Genomic DNA, 16478 nt, shown 5'->3' with positions numbered 1-16478 from the left:
GACGCGCAGGCTCAGCGGCCATGGCTCACGGGCCCAGCCGCTCCGCGGCACGTGGGATCTTCCCGGACCGGGGCATGAACCCGCGTACCCCGCCTCGGCAGGCGGACTCTCAACCACTGCGCCACCAGGGAAGCCCTATTATATGGTTTTTAATTTAGTTTGTTTTTGATCTTAATCTGGTAATCTCTATATTTGACAGGATAGTTAACCTTCTTGTATTTAGTATAACAGCCATATACCTGACTATATTCCTTCCATCTTACTTTATATCTACTCTTTATTCTACATGAGAGTTTATGTCCTTGATCCTTTAGGTTCTGGGTCTCCTTTAAAAAATGGCAGGTGGGGGGCTTCCCTGGTGGCTCAGTGGTTGAGAGTCCGCCTGCCGATGCAGGAGACACGGGTTCGTGCCCCGGTCCGGGAAGATCCCACATGCCGCGGAGCGGCTGGGCCCGTGAGCCATGGCCGCTGGGCCTGCGCGTCCGGAGCCTGTGCTCCGCAGCGGGAGAGGCCACGGCAGTGAGAGGCCCGCGTACCAGAAAAAAAAAAAAAAAAAAAAAAAATGGCAGGTGGAAGTTTACAGCACCTGTTAGGCCATGTCTGCAGAAAAAGAGCTGTGAAAACTGATGCCCAGGGAAACATGCTCCCCACCACTTCGTGCCGCCTGCTTGGGCCGATGCTCGGGATAAACACAGGCCAAAGGAAAAGAGGATGTCCATTAAAAGGAAAATACTGCAGACTTTGCAAAATAACTTCAGCACATCTCATTCCACCCCAGTCTCTCCAAGTGCTTAAATTGTTCATCTTATTATGTGCATATTGAACAACTGGGGACAACTGCTTCTAAAAGTTGGATGCAGTAGACACCTCCCTGAATAACAGCACCAATGAAACACTGACTCCTCTTATGCCAGCTGTGTTAATAGTGTTTCACAGAACCCTTTTCTAAAAAAATGGCTCAAAAATTCTGGTATGAAATCTGGTATCTTTTTGAGCCCAACACTTACCACCCAAACCTGCTGTCTAACCACTAAGTATCATTTTCCCTTAAAACTCACAGAGTAACTACTACTGTTTACAAAGCCCTTTGTCAGCAGTTGATTTACCCAATGAGTTCTTCTATCCCAGTTTAAAGTGGGAATTAATGATATTAGGGTCTCCCTGCTACCTGAAAATTATGACATCGCTAGGGACCAGCAGATGGTCCTACTCAAGAAAAGCCACTGTAACTTATTAATAAGACAGCCAGGAAAGTTCCAGAGATGCTCAGCCTAAACATGCAGTGGAGGTGGGCTACCCGGAAGGGGGAGACACGCATCACGAAGCCTCAGGACTCAGCTCCTCTGAGCCTGGTCCTGTCACCCACCTTTCTTTCAGACATGGCTCTGTTAATTCATGGGGTGAGCACTGGAGTTTCTGCATCTTCAGAGGAATAAAAGGCACAAATGGCAAGTGCATAAAACCAACAGTCTGTAAATGACTTATGTTCACTTTCGTATATTTACAAACCGTTAACAAAAGCATACAAATGATTAGTTGTTAGCAATTTCTCACCACTCACTCACTGCCTTGAGTAAAAGGGCAGAGTACTCTGCTGTCTCTGTAGGACGCGGAGAGACAGAAGTGGCACGTGGAGAGGCGGGAGAGGGGCTGCTTTGGGAGGGACTAGGCCTGGCCCCGCTCTACCCCAGGAGGCCAGACTGGTGCGCCCGCATTAGAGAGACAAATGGGAAATTCTTCCCTTTCTAATCCTCTTGACATAAACTTTGAGGGCAACTCCAGCTTTATTGAATATATAAAATTTTAGACTGGAAGGAGTAGTTGTAGCTTCGGCATAAAGATGTTTGTCCTTTTTTTTTTTTTTTTTTTTTTTTTTTTCCTTTTTGGCCACACGGTACAGCATGCGGGGATCCTAGTTCCCTGACCGGGGATCAAAGCCGTGGCCCCTGCAGTGGAAACGCGGAGTCTTAACCAGATGGACCCCCAGGCAAGTCCCTAAAGATGTTTGTCTTTAGATTTGCGATATTTGGACATTACACTCCATTACCTACTAACACATTGTAAACAATTCGTTTCCTGGTCTGGAGCTACCTTTCCCTCTCCTGCTTCATCCCCGAGGACTTGGCCATCTCCTGGTGGTCATCCCGTGGTTCTTTAGATTGCGTCTCAGAACTAGATTCACTTTCATCCCAGGAAGGCTGTTTTTCCTTTCCTTGCCATACAACTAGAATATAGCTTAGGCCACTTGTCATAAAAGAAACAAAATCTTCAAAGTCAGGCTACAAAATAAAATAAAAAAAAAATAATATTATTAGGCTCCCCAAATGGATAGAGTACCATGGGGCCCCCTACCCAAGTCAAGGACATCTTCCCCTGTATGATCGCTGGGCAAGAGAAAGTTAACACACAATCCTGCTGTTAACAAACACATCTGTGAAGGACAGAAGTTCACAGCTGGCAGGCACTGATCTTAAAGATAGTCTAATAGCTACTCTCAAACTGCAGGATGCTTCCAAATCATCTGGAGGGCTTGCTAAAACACAGACTTCTGGTGTCCAGTCCCAGACTCTATGATTCAGTAGGTTTTAAGGGTACCCAGGAATTGGATTTTCTCAAAAGTTCCTAGGTGATGCTCAAGTAGCTGGTCCAACCCTTTCCCAGGGCCAAGAGAGATTGTCTGAGTGGTGCGGCTAGTGCTGTTCCGTAGAACTTTCTGTGACGACCAGCATGTTCTGTGCTCTCCAGCATATGTAACCACAGGCAGCTGCTGAGCACTGAAATGTGGCTACTGCCCCTGAGACTCCGAATTTTTAACTTTATTTAATTTTCATGAATTTACGTTCAAGTGGCCACATGTGTTGAACAGTGCATTGCTAGAAGCTATGGCTTCTGACGCCCCCAAAAGCCATTGCACTTTCTAACACAAAGCACTGCCCCCAGGCAAAAGAGAATCTAAAAAATAGCTTGACAGAAAGGATTTACCTTTAGGTAAAGAAAGGATTAAAGCTTTCCTGTGAAGTTTACCACAGGCAGCCTTCAACCTGGGATAAGAATCTACCGGAAAGGCCTGGATATTCACTTCCTGAGGGCTGATGCAGGGAGTCTTAGAGGACACACCATAAAGAGATCTTCGCTCCAACAAAACACAATCAGAGCATCCACTTTTGCCTGGCTGCCTCTATTTCTACTGGAGATTTCTCCATAGTCCCCGTCTTTGGATCAACGAGGATATGGACACCAACAGGGACACCTAGAGCTTACTTGGTTGGTCAGACTCATTCGTTTTTCTATAATGAGGATCTTAAACTTATAGGAATCCACTGTATTTGACAACACAATGGCTTTTTAAACTTTCTTACCTGGTCTGCTCTTCGGCTATAGAAGTACCTGACTTGTTCTTCAGTGAGCAGTTTCTTATCCTCTGCTTCTATGACAAATTCTGCATCGATAATCTTCAATTAGAGAGCATGGTCAGGTCCACATGTGTCGTGGGACCACACAGGTAAAACAAGTCAAGGACATTTGTTTCCTCGGCTTAATAAACCCCCCAGATTTGAATGCATTTCATAGTTGTGCCTCAGCACAATCCATCAGACACGAGGTTGGAAGGGGCCCCAAAATATGTAAACAGAGAAGGTCCTTTTCATGCCCCCTAGTATTTAAGTTTTCACGGCTTGAACCAGAGACTCCACAATATTTCTATTAAGTGAATTGTCTCAAGATGAAAAAAGACCAAAAAAATCTAACTGAATTCCAAGAAAGATATCATAGTTTTCTGAGTCATTCAAAAAGACATACATTTTACAGGCACTTCTTAACCATCTATTTTCAAAATTGTTTTCAGTTTCTTCTTTTATGGCTTTCCTTTGTTAAGTCTGTAACTCGTAATCTAGTATATCTTATTCTGATGGTAACAAAAATATCCAAATTACAGGGAAGGATAGAATTTAAGATGCAGCCATGCTTTGTCTTAAAATTTTTAAATTTAATGACAAATTCAGTGTGCGTGTCACTCAAGTATAACAATGTATAAAATGGTCTGTCTGCTTTATAGTAGTTTAATTGTTGCTGCTTTGGCTGAAGAAAGAATGCATGGTGGGAAGTTCATCAAGAGATATCCAGCCCATCCTGACATGGTTCCCCATGTGACCTCCTCTGTAGCACATGCAACATTCTTACAAATTTCAATACAATTTTGTTGTTTCAACACAACATCTTTGTTCAGGGGTCAGCAAACCACAGCCCACAGTCAAAACCTGGCCTGCCCGCGGTTTTTGGAAACAAAGTTTACTGGAACACAGCCATGCCCATTTGTTTATCTACTGTCTAATGCTGCTCTCTATATATGATGGCAGAGTTAAACTGCTGTGACAGAGATCACATGCCCCACAAACCTGAAAATAGTTACTGTCTGGCTCTTTATAGGAAAAGTCTGCTGACCTTTGGATTAGAATGCAATTTTGCTCTAAAAATTTTTTATTTGGGCTCTAAAAGCAAAACCTTAAATGCCTCCTTATGTTATCATGTATCTAAAAAGGACCATACGTTTGTGACAACACACAGGGAATAAAGCAAGCTGATGTGAGCTTAAACAAGTCTGCACTGCTAACAGCTAAACACAAAGAAATCTGTTACAATCCAATGCAAGACTGTAATTTTTATCATTTATATTGGATGCTGGTAGAGCAGAGCTATTTAAATAAGGATGTTGAGTAGGTCTAGCCTTTGTAAGACAAAACATTCAAAGAAGACAAAACATTCAAAACATGCATTCACATGAACCAGAAGTTCATTATATTCTGTTTTACTCTAAATGATAAGCTTGTCTCCAGATTGAAAATTAAGGGATTGTTTTTTTGCAGTTAATTTAAAAATTAATTTTACAGTTAATTTAACTATTGTTGGGAAATATCACTTACTTTTTCTTTAATTTCTTGAACTTTTCTAGCAGTCACAGCATTGGGTTTGATAATGACAATGTTGTATAGTTGGTCTAGGAAAAAAATTAGAAGAATTTCATTTTCTTGGCACCAACTCTAGAGAATGAAGGATTTGGCAGTTAGAAATGTAAACTACTAATGTCCAGTGAATTTTTGTCCATCAACAGCTTTGTTATTATGGCATTGCAACTACCAAAGAGTTTCTACTTAGAATCAAAGTACAGTTCCTATATTTGCATGCAGGAGAAACATTCACAAGAGTTTGTAGTCAGTAGGCCAGAAAAGAAAGAGTAGGTGGGCACTAGTTTATTTTATTTTACTCTATTCTATTCTATTCTATTCTACTCTACTTTTTCTATTCTATTGCCGCATCACACAGCTTGTGGGATCCTAGTTCCCCAACCAGGGATTGAACCCGGGCCCTCAGCAGTGAGAGCACAGAGTCCTACTAACCGCTGGACCGACCGCCAGGGAATTCCCGGCACTAGTTGTTTTAATACAATTCACGTGCATTAGAATCGCACCCATGATCCATCCAGCTCAGTATCACTAGTGACTACAGTTTCAGTGCAAGCAAACTTTACAAACCGATGGCTTTACCATCTGTGAATTTATCCACATTTATCTACACATTCTGATGATGAGCTTTTAGTGCAGAATAACTCACTGAGCAAGCTGTTTGCCTCTGTTCCCTCCAGGGTATGAACACACACTAACCACGCCCACTCCGACAATCCAATGAAGGCAGGAAATTGTTCATCTTAAAGTAAACCAGGAGTGTGGGTCATCAAGGAAGAAATTAATTTTACAAGTTATTGGAAGATGATGAAGGATGAAATAAGAGGAAACTGCTATCCAGATTACTCACAGGGCACAGGAGCCCCTGATCGCGGGTAACCTCTGAAAGGCCCCAGGCCCAGAGGCCAAAGGCAGCGGGAGAGAGAGATTGCTTTTTAAGCTGAATCCAGTATCTCCAGTATCGCACAAATCATCATTGATCCTACCAGTCCCTTATCAGTTAACACTGGCGTCATTACCAAGTGATGCTGTAATGAGCATCCATGTACACAATTTCCCTCACTATTACTTTAAATTTACTTACCAACACTTTCATAGCTTGCTTCCCCAGCATCTTCTGAATCTGAGTCTACAAACACAATTTCATTATACTGTGGAAAAGGAATGCAAATAAAACAGTTATATTTTAATACGGTAGTGAAAGAGTTTTAAGAAATTTTGTTTTTAATCAATATTTATAATCCAAGGGTTAGAAAGTAAAGTGGAAATGTGCCTGCATTTATCTAACACTGCTTTTCCCCAACCTTCCCACTAAAATGAAATTAGGAATAAACAGTTAGAGTGGGGAGACAATGAGAAATAACGCATGTATGCTATATGGAAAATGCTTAAAAACAAAATGTTGAAAATTTAAGCAGAGCGCAAGGAATAAAATAAGAAAGACGCAGAGATTAACAAGTAAGAAAGCAAGAAACACATAATTATTATGTTAAAGATTGAAAGGGCATTTGTAAGCTTCAAGATCCATTCCTGACCGTTGCTCTTAGTAAATTAGGAACAGACCTTAACTTATGAAAAAATAAAAGCCTTTCTCAAAACAATAGCCAGTTTCCTACTATAGAGTAAAACACTAGGAAGGATGGGGGATTGTTAATTTCTGGAGAAGTCCTGAAACTGCTTCTGTGATTCTGTAAACAACCTGGAAGGTTTATATATTTACAGATATGCATTTCAGGGGCAAGAGATTTGCAGAATTTCAGATTCTCAATGGAATATAGACCCAAAAATGTTTGGAAATAACTACACTGAAAGCATTCACTCCTATTATAGTCAGGAATAAGATAATTATGCCAGCTGTAACTTCAAAGTGACCTGCCTTGTATTTGTTGGACCTGCCCTGACAAACAGGGCAGCCACTAACCACATAATGCTATATTTGAGCACCTGAAATGAGGTTAGTCCAAATTAAGATGCGCTATAAATGAAAAATACGCAGCACATTCCAAAGATTTAGTTTGAAAAAATCTGGAATGTCTTATTTTTTACATTGAGTACATATTTTTTTAAACATTTTATTGACGTATAGTTGATATACAGTGTTGTGTTTATTTTCTGCTGTACATCACAGTGACCCAGTTATACATATATATATATAACATTTTTCATACTCTTTTCTATTATGGTTTATCATAGGATATTGAGTGTAGATCTCTGTGCTATTCAGTGGGACCTTGTTTTGTATCCATTCTATATATAATAGTTTGTATCTGCTAATTCCAAGCTCCCAATCCATCCCTCCCCCCAACCCCTTGGCAACCACAAGTCTGTTCTCTGTGTCTGTGAGTCTGTTTTTGTTTCGTAGATATGTTCATTTGTTTCATATTTTAGGTTATACATATAAGTGATACATATGCTATTTGTCTTTCTCTTTCTGACTTACTTCACTTAGTATGAAAATTTCTAGTTGCATCCATGTTGCTGCAAATGTCATTAATTCATTCTTTTTAATGGCTGAGTAGTATTCCATTGTATATATGTACCACATCTTCTTTATTCATTCAACTGTCAGTGGACATTTAGGTTGTTTCCATGTCTTGGCTATTGTAAATAGTGCTGCAGTGAACATAGGGGTGCGTGTATCTTTTTGAATTATAGTTGTGTCTGGGTATATGCCCAGGAGTGGGAGTGCTGGATCACATGGTAGCTCTTTTTAAGGAACCTCTCCATACTGTTTTCCCCAGTGGCTGCACCAATTTACATTCCCACCAACAGTGTAGGAGGGTTCCCTGCATCGGCAGGTGGACTCCCAACCACTGCACCACCAGGGAAGCCCTATTTGTAGATTTTTTTAATGATCACCATTCTGTCCAGTGTGAGGTGGTATCTTATTGTAGTTTTGATTTGCATTTCTCTAGTAATCTAAAAGATGAGCATCTTTTCATGTGCCTGTTAGCCCTCTATATGTCTTATTTGGAGAAATGTCTGTTTAGGTCTTCTGCCCATTTTTTGACTGGGTTGTTTGTTTTTTGTTATTAAACTGTAGGAGCTGTTTGTATATTTTGGAAATTAAGCCCTTGCTGGTCACATCATTTGCAAATATTTTCTCCCAGTCCATAGGTTGTCTTTTTGTTTTGTTTATGGCTTCCTTTGCTGTGCAAAAGCTTATAAGTTATATTGAGTACATCTTTAAATGGCAATCTTTTTAATATACTGGATGTAAGAAAAGATGTTTTAAAAATTAATTTCACCTGTTTCTTTTTTACTGTTTTCAATTGACTAATAGAATATTATAAATTACGTATGTGGCTCACATCGTGGCTTGTATTTTATTACTATTACTGCGCTAGACAAGGCAATTGATAATAAAACTAAATAATAGAAGTGTCCAACAAAATGGAGTAATATAAAACATAAGATATAAATAAATTTCTTACATACCCACTACTATTCATTAAAACAGGATGTCATTCTGCAAGAACAATGAGAATAACAACAATAAAGCCACAGTACAGAGCACACATAGAGAAAGCTGGGTACAGTATAGCAGTTAGAAGAATGTGTTTAAAAGTCGTTCTGCCTGACTTCAAATTCTGCTTTTACCTCCTACTAGTTGCCTGTTTCTAAGGAAAGGGCATAATGTTTTTAAGCCTGTCATTGTTCATAAACTACTATTCATTAAAACAGGATGTCATTCTGCAAGAACAATGAGAATAACAACAATAAACCACAGTACAGAGCACACATAGAGAAAGCTGGGTACAGTATAGCAATTAGAAGAATGTGTTTAAAAGTCGTTCTGCCTGAGTTCAAATTCTGCTTTTACCTCCTACTAGTTGCCTGTTTCTAAGGAGAGGGCATAATGTTTTTAAGCCTGTCGTTGTTCATAAATACTTCATAAGGTTTCTCCAGGTTCTTATTCGAGATGACAACACAGGAGGCTCCTGAACTCACTTCCTCCCTCAGACATACCAAACCTACAGCTACTTGTGGAACAGTTCCCTCTGAAGGAAATCCAGAAAATAACTGAGTGACTCCTACATATCAGACAAACGAGAAAAGAACACATACGAAATCGGGTAGGAGAGGCTGAGTCACAGTCTCGCCATAAACTCCAACCCCGGCACAGCAACATACAATTGAGAGGGAACTCACAACTCCCAGCATCTCCCTGAGGACTGAAGGGCTTGAACCCAACATCTAGTGACCCCAGTTTTAAGACTTCCAACTGAGAGATGGGGCCCGCAAATGCCTGGCTGTAAAAGCCCTGGGGCTTGCATCCAGACTATAGTAAACTGAGCTCTTTACAGGCTTGGCTTGTGCTGGACTCCCTGTGGCTATCCCCACAGGGCTCAGTGCAGGGGCCTGTTTGGAAATCTGATAAGCTATAGCCTGAGGGTCAGGCTTCTAATTTAACACAGGTCTAGGGGCTGACAGCAATCCTTCCCAGAGACCAGGGAAGCCAGCAGGGGCCATCTTCATGCTCTGCCTCTGCCCAGCTCCAGGTCACTAGTGTCTTTGTGAAGAGAGCCTGTGTGCACATCTGGGACCCTGGCTTTTGTGGCTGTTACTCCAAGGACACAGCACTTGATAGCCCGGCTCTGGCAGCCAGCAGGGCTGGTGTCCCTGGATTCGGTAGAACCAGCAATGGATAAACCATCCAGACAGAAAATCAGTAAGGAAACATTGGACATGTTAGACTAGGTGGATTAAACAGATATATCCTGAACATTCTATCCAAAAGCAGCAGAATACACATTCTTCTCAAGCACACATGGAACGTTCTCCAGGACAGATCATATGTTAGGCCACAAAACATTTAAGTAGACTGAAATCATGTGAAGCATCTTTTCTAACCACAATGGTCTGAAACTAGAAATCAGTTAAAAGAAGACAACTCACAAATATGTGGAGATTAAATAACATGCTACTGGGCAACCAATGGGTCAAATTAGAAATCAAAAGAGACGTAAAAAAAATCTAGAGATGAATGAAAATGGAATTACAGCATACCTAAACTTATGGGATGTAAGAAAAGTGTTCTAAGAGTGAAGTTCATAGCCTATATTAAGAAAAGAGAAGGATCTCAAATAAAGAACCTAACTTTACACTTTAAGACACTAGAAAAAAAAATGAAGCCAAAGTCAGCAGATGAAGGAAATAAAGATCAGAGCAGAAATAAATAAAATAGAGACTAAAAAGACAATAGAAAAAAAATCAATGAAACTAAGAGCTGGTTTTTGAAAAAATAAACAAAACAGACCTTTAGCTAGACCGAGAAAAAAAAAAGAGAGAGGGAAGACTCAAATAAATAAAATTGGAAATGAAAGAGGAGACATTATAACTGATACCACAGAAACACAAAGGATCTTAAGAGACTATTATGACCAGCTCTGAAATCACTCTCTCAAAAAGTTATCTGCCCTCCCATGTTCATTGTACCATTATTTACAGTAGCCAAAATATGGAAACAATCTAAGTGTCCATTCATGGATGAATAGATAAATATGTGATATATATATATATATATATATATATACATACACATGATGAAATATTCATCCATAAAAAAGGAGGAAATCTTGCCATTTGTGACAACATGGATGGAGCTTGAGGGCATTAATGTTACGTGAAATAAGTCAGAGAAAGATAAATACTGTATAATCTCTCTTATATGTGGAATCTAGAAAAAATGAACTCATAGGCACAGAGAACAGAATGGTAGTTGCCAGAGATGGAGGGTGATGAGTAGGGGAATTGGGTGAAGGAGGTCAAGAGGTACAACTTCCACTTATAAGATAAATAAGTTCTCGGGGTGTAATATACAGCATGGTGACTATAGGTAATAACATGTATATTTTGGAAGTTGCTAAAAGAGTAGATCTTAAAATTTATCATGAAAAAATTTTTCCAAAAAAAAATTAACTATGTGACCTGAAATGTTAACTAAGTGTAGTAATCATTTCCCAGTATACACATATATCAAATCATTATGTTGTATACCTTAAACTAATAAAATGTTAGTTGTCAATGATATCAATAAAAGTGGGATGTAAAAGATTAAATGAGGATATCTTTCTGAAAATCTTAGCAAACAGGAAGTCCATAATAATTCCTAGTTACTATAATTTTCAAAAAGAAGTGGGGGAGTGGGAAGAAGGGAGGGAGGAAGGGAGATGGAGAGAAAGGACGGGCGAAGATTCCCTGAAAAACAAGAAAACCTGAAAATGTAAAGAAAAATGTCCCTGGGTGAGAAAAATCACTATTGTAAATGTAAATTCCCCATATTTGTCATTTGTCAGTTTTCCATCAAAATGTTCATTTTTTTTCCTTAACGCTTTTAAAGTACTTTGTACACACTATGGGTATTAGCACGTTGATACACAGTGCAAGCTTTTCTCCAAGTTTGCTGCTTTCCTTTTACATTTTATTCAAACTTTTAAATAATCTATCAATTTTTTCTTTTATGATATCTCTGCTTTATACTATACTTACGAGGCCTTTCTCAACCTATGACAAGATAAATGTTTTCCAATATTTTCTTCTAATACTTTTATGCTTTGTTTCAACATAGTCAGCTCTTTAATTCATCTGAAATTTGTTTATGTGGAAATAATACCAATTTCTTATGCAAATAGTTAACCCAATATTACTAAGTTTGTTTTGTGAGTTTTTTATCCTTTCCTGATTTAAACTGATGCTTTTTTAAAGTAAATACTTAATACAAGCTTGAGCCTATACTCTCCAAGTTTGCTGCTTTCCTTTTACATTTTATTCAAACTTTTAAATAATCTATCAATTTTTTCTTTTATGATATCTCTGCTTTATACTATACTTACGAGGCCTTTCTCAACCTATGACAAGATAAATGTTTTCCAATATTTTCTTCTAATACTTTTATGCTTTGTTTCAACATAGTCAGCTCTTTAATTCATCTGAAATTTGTTTATGTGGAAATAATACCAATTTCTTATGCAAATAGTTAACCCAATATTACTAAGTTTGTTTTGTGAGTTTTTTATCCTTTCCTGATTTAAACTGATGCTTTTTTAAAGTAAATACTTAATACAAGCTTGAGCCTATACCTTCTCATTATTTCTATTATTCAGTATTTCTCAGCTAGTCTCTATTTTTTCTTTTGTTTCTTGTTTTTGTTGTTTGTTGTTTTGTGTGCGTGTGTGTGTTTAAATAACACCAGTCACTCCTATTTATCTATACTTAATACAAGCTTGAGCCTATACCTTCTCATTATTTCTATTATTCAGTATTTCTCAGCTAGTCTCTATTTTTTGTTTCTTTTGTTTCTTGTTTTTGTTGTTTGTTGTTTTGTGTGCATGTGTGTGTGTTTAAATAACACCAGTCACTCCTATTTATCTGCCTATTTTTCTGATCACTTTCCTATATGGCTTACTTTCTTATGCTATTATGTTCATATTTCTACATGCTTTATGGTTCATTTCTGAATTTTAAAATATTTTATTATTACATAAATAACACCAGTCACTCCTATTTATCTGCCTATTTTTCTGATCACTTTCCTATATGGCTTACTTTATAAGAAAGTATTATGTTCATATCTCTACATGCTTTATGGTTCATTTCTGAATTTTAAAATATTTTATTATTACACAGGTAATACATTTCACACACATAGGATCTTATTCTATGCATCCTATTAAAGTATAATACTCTATTTTTCATTTGTCAGTCTATCTTGACCCTCTTTCTTTTTATCCTTTCCTGATTTAAACTGATGCTTTTTTAAAGTAAATACTTAATACAAGCTTGAGCCTATACCTTCTCATTATTTCTATTATTCAGTATTTCTCAGCTAGTCTCTATTTTTTGTTTCTTTTGTTTCTTGTTTTTGTTGTTTGTTGTTTTGTGTGCATGTGTGTGTGTTTATAACACCAGTCACTCCTATTTATCTGCCTATTTTTCTGATCACTTTCCTATATGGCTTACTTTATAAGAAAGTATTATGTTCATATCTCTACATGCTTTATGGTTCATTTCTGAATTTTAAAATATTTTATTATTACACAGGTAATACATTTCACACACATAGGATCTTATTCTATGCATCCTATTAAAGTATAATACTCTATTTTTCATTTGTCAGTCTATCTTGACCCTCTTTCCATATCAATAAACAGAGCTAGAAGATACTAAATAATATTCTACTGTATGAATTTGTATAAATTATGACATAAATTACAGACATTTATGTCATCTATTCACTGTTGCTAGGCATTTAGGTTGATTCCAAATTTTTAATAACATAGACAACACTGAAATAAACATCGTTTTCTATATTTCTTTCATTATCTTCTTAAGGAAAATTATTGGAGTGTCCTTGCTCGGTCAAAGGATACATGTGTTTTTTAAGGCCTTTGGTTCATATTGCTAAAATACTTCCCAAGAAAGGTTGCACCATTTAGACACCTAGATAGCTATAAAACTAGGGAAAATGCTTTAGGAAAACAACAAAAAAAAGACATAATGCATCTTTTTTTAAAACTAATTTTTAAAAATAAAATTATCAGTAATCCAAAGTATTACCTGAGGGCGAACCATTTCACCTGCTGCAATTTTCCTCTCCTCATTGATGAAGGTAATAATTTTTTGACTCACAAGTGGTGCATTTGCACCCTTGATTTTTGCAACAATTTTGCCATTCTATAAGGGGATACAAAAGCAGGAAGGAAACTCATTTTCAGGATGGGTCAAGAATTAACACTTCAACTGGACTAAGTCACCCCACCCTGACCCACCAATCCCTTTTTAGCTACTGTAATTAGTCATTTTAAAATAAGTATTAGTGATATAAAAGTATGTCCATTTGGTAAATCCAGCTCTTTGAGTTCTACCTCTAATTTATGTGTCCTCCTACAACCAAAGACAGGCCATCGCTGCATTAAATTTTAATGGTTCTGTACAGGCCTCCCAACACTACTCCCCCTAATTATTTTTGATACTATTTCCCTTTGTCTTTCAACACATATTTACTAAACACCAGTTTACTAGCATTGTATCAGGCGTGACGGTATGGAAAAAAAAAAAAAAAAAACCAACCCCACAAACACATTTGAGATACCAACCATGACAGGTACCACCAAGAGAGGTACAAAGAGCTGGGAGCATCTATAAGAATTTGTTCTGATCAAGAACATTAGCAAAGGTACTTTGTCAATATCAGGAATTTAAAATGTGAAGGATAGGTTAAGAAATAAAAAGGAGAAGAAAGGGCATTCTAGGCAAAAGGAATAGAGCCACAAGCGTCCTACGGCTGGAAGGGAATATGGCAAATAAGAAGGCCAGTGGAGACAGTGAGGGGATGCCTCGTATGAGACCAAGCCCAACAGCTAGGGGGAGCCATACCGTGCAGAGCCTTCTGGGTCATGGGAGGATGCTGCCTTTATCCTAAGTGCAGTGGGAAGCCTTTTGAATGTTTAAACACAGGCAGGGATCACAATTAGAACTGCTAAAGATCTGTGTAAAGATCATCTTGCCTACCGTATGGAGAAAGGGTTAGAGGTGGAGCCGGAGAAGCTGTTTGTATACGAATCAGAAGCTATTCTAGAGGTAAAGATGGGAGAGATGGTTGCTCAGTCTACGGCAGTGCTGTTGGAGGTGGAAAGAAGGGAAAGAAGCAGACGAGTGTGAGAAAGACTTGGGTGATGAAATGAACAGGACCAAGGTCTGGTGTGGATGGGGTGTGATGTAAGAAGTCACTACGATGACTTTTCTGTTTCTGACTTGAGAAACTGAGTAAGTTGAGATGTTATTCACCAAATGAGGCAACACTAGAAAATAACGTTTCCAGTGGGGATGGGGAGGGCGAGGAGTCTGCTGTTGGACCAGTTCATTGTGAGATGCCCTTGAGACACCAGAGGAGAGATCAAGGGCCCAGTTGGATACACAAGTCTGGTGCTCAGAGTATAGGATTCAGCTGAAGACGTGAACTTGAGTTATCGATTTATGAGGTGGTGACTGAAACTGTGTGTCGAAGAAGTTTTCTAAGGAGAGTATATAGCATGATAAAGTCGATATGTAATGGCTGCATGAAGAACGGTGAACCTGCAAAGGAGAAAGGGGGAGGGGGAGTAGCATCTAGGAAGCAAAAGGAAAACCAAGTCACAGAAGCCAAAAGAAGAAAGTGTTCCAAAAAGGAGCGCATGGTCACCACATTTACTACATTTGAGAGGAAAATGGTGAGCACCTAAAAGCATTCATTATATTTAGCAACAGGCTGGTCGCTGGATACATTGGCAACAGCCAATATGGTGGAATAATCAGAACGAAGTTAGATTGAATGGGTTGAAGAATTAATGGGATGAGAAGAAACGGAGTGAAATAAATATAGAAACTCTTCTGAGCAGTTTAGCTGTGAGGTAAAGCATAGAGGCGAGTGGTAGCTGGAGAGGGACGTGGTCTCAAAGAGAGGTGTAATTTATTTTCATTGGAAAGATTTAATCATATTCAAAGGCCAATAAGAAGGCTCCAGCTGAGAAGGGTTTGAATGAAACCTGACACTCTGTTTACTATTTCCCACTAAACGGAACCTCCAAGAGCTTTCTAGTAGCCATTGAAAAAGCCCTTCCTGCTGAGATGCTGGAATGAATTTGCTGTCAGCTAAGAATGCTGCCCACTGCAAAGGTGGTTCTGTGGTCACAGATTGAGATTCTTTTTTTTTAAGAAAATTTTTTATTTTTATACAGTGTTTCAAGGTTACCTTCCATTTGCAGTTATTACAAAATATTGACTAAATTTCCCATGGAGATTCTTAAATTAGAACACTGAACATGGAGCAACGGATGATAACAAAGCGTGAGGCGTGACTGGAGGAGGTGCGTTGGAAATTTCATTGACAGGAGGTGAAGAATCAAGAGGCCATGATGTGGAAGTCGCAGAGTGATGGCAGCACGTGGGTTGGAAAGGAGGATTTGGGGCCACATGCCAAAGTCTTCAGGGTGGGCACGGGTCTGCTGCTCAGATCTGACTCACTCAGCAGGGGATGGCCGCCCCAGAGCTGCAGACTCTACATGGTGGCCACCTGCCCAGCCTCTCCTCCTCAGTCCCAGGCTCCCAACTGCTGCTGCCGCTAAAGCCTTCTCGTTGTCTCATTAGCCCGCCGAGCCCATTTCCGCCTCGTGCAGTTACCTAAACGACATCTAGGCCAGGGCTCAGCAAACTATGACCCAGTACAGAGTTAGTATTTCTGCAAAGCTGAAGTACTTACTCTCTGGCCCGTTACAGATAAGCTGGCTGACCCCTCACGTAAATCATCACACCCTTCCTAGCCAGTTCCTAGCCACCTGACGGCGAGATCTACAGCGCAACTTTTTAAATTCAATTAACCCAGTCATTCACCTCCCAGAAATAGCTGTAAGATTATTGTTTAACAAAAGCAAAAATCCTATCTGAGAGATGTGGCCTCTCCGGTTGCGGAGCACAGGCTCCGGACGCGCAGGCCCGGCGGCCCCGGCTCACGGGCCCAGCCGCTCCGCGGCACGTGGGGTC

General features: G+C 39.2%; 1 protein-coding gene across 1 annotated transcript in view; it reads right to left on the bottom strand.

The window, feature by feature from the left end:
• NME8 (NME/NM23 family member 8) overlaps nucleotides 1-16478 on the bottom strand; it is a 31716-nt gene that overhangs the window by 10029 nt on the left and 5209 nt on the right. Inside the window, exons 6-10 of the mRNA XM_007115009.2 lie at nucleotides 13518-13634; nucleotides 6043-6109; nucleotides 4920-4993; nucleotides 3360-3452; nucleotides 2092-2279 (exon numbers count right to left, since the gene is read on the bottom strand). Of these exons, the coding sequence (XP_007115071.2) occupies nucleotides 2092-2279; nucleotides 3360-3452; nucleotides 4920-4993; nucleotides 6043-6109; nucleotides 13518-13634 (539 nt within the window). The remainder of the gene's footprint in view (nucleotides 1-2091; nucleotides 2280-3359; nucleotides 3453-4919; nucleotides 4994-6042; nucleotides 6110-13517; nucleotides 13635-16478) is intronic.

The sequence above is a fragment of the Physeter macrocephalus genome, chromosome 5 (assembly GCF_002837175.3).
Source record: "Physeter macrocephalus isolate SW-GA chromosome 5, ASM283717v5, whole genome shotgun sequence".
Classification (NCBI taxonomy): domain Eukaryota; kingdom Metazoa; phylum Chordata; class Mammalia; order Artiodactyla; family Physeteridae; genus Physeter; species Physeter macrocephalus.
The sequence above is the reverse complement of the archived record's forward strand: the minus strand, read 5'-3'. Positions and strand labels throughout refer to the sequence as shown.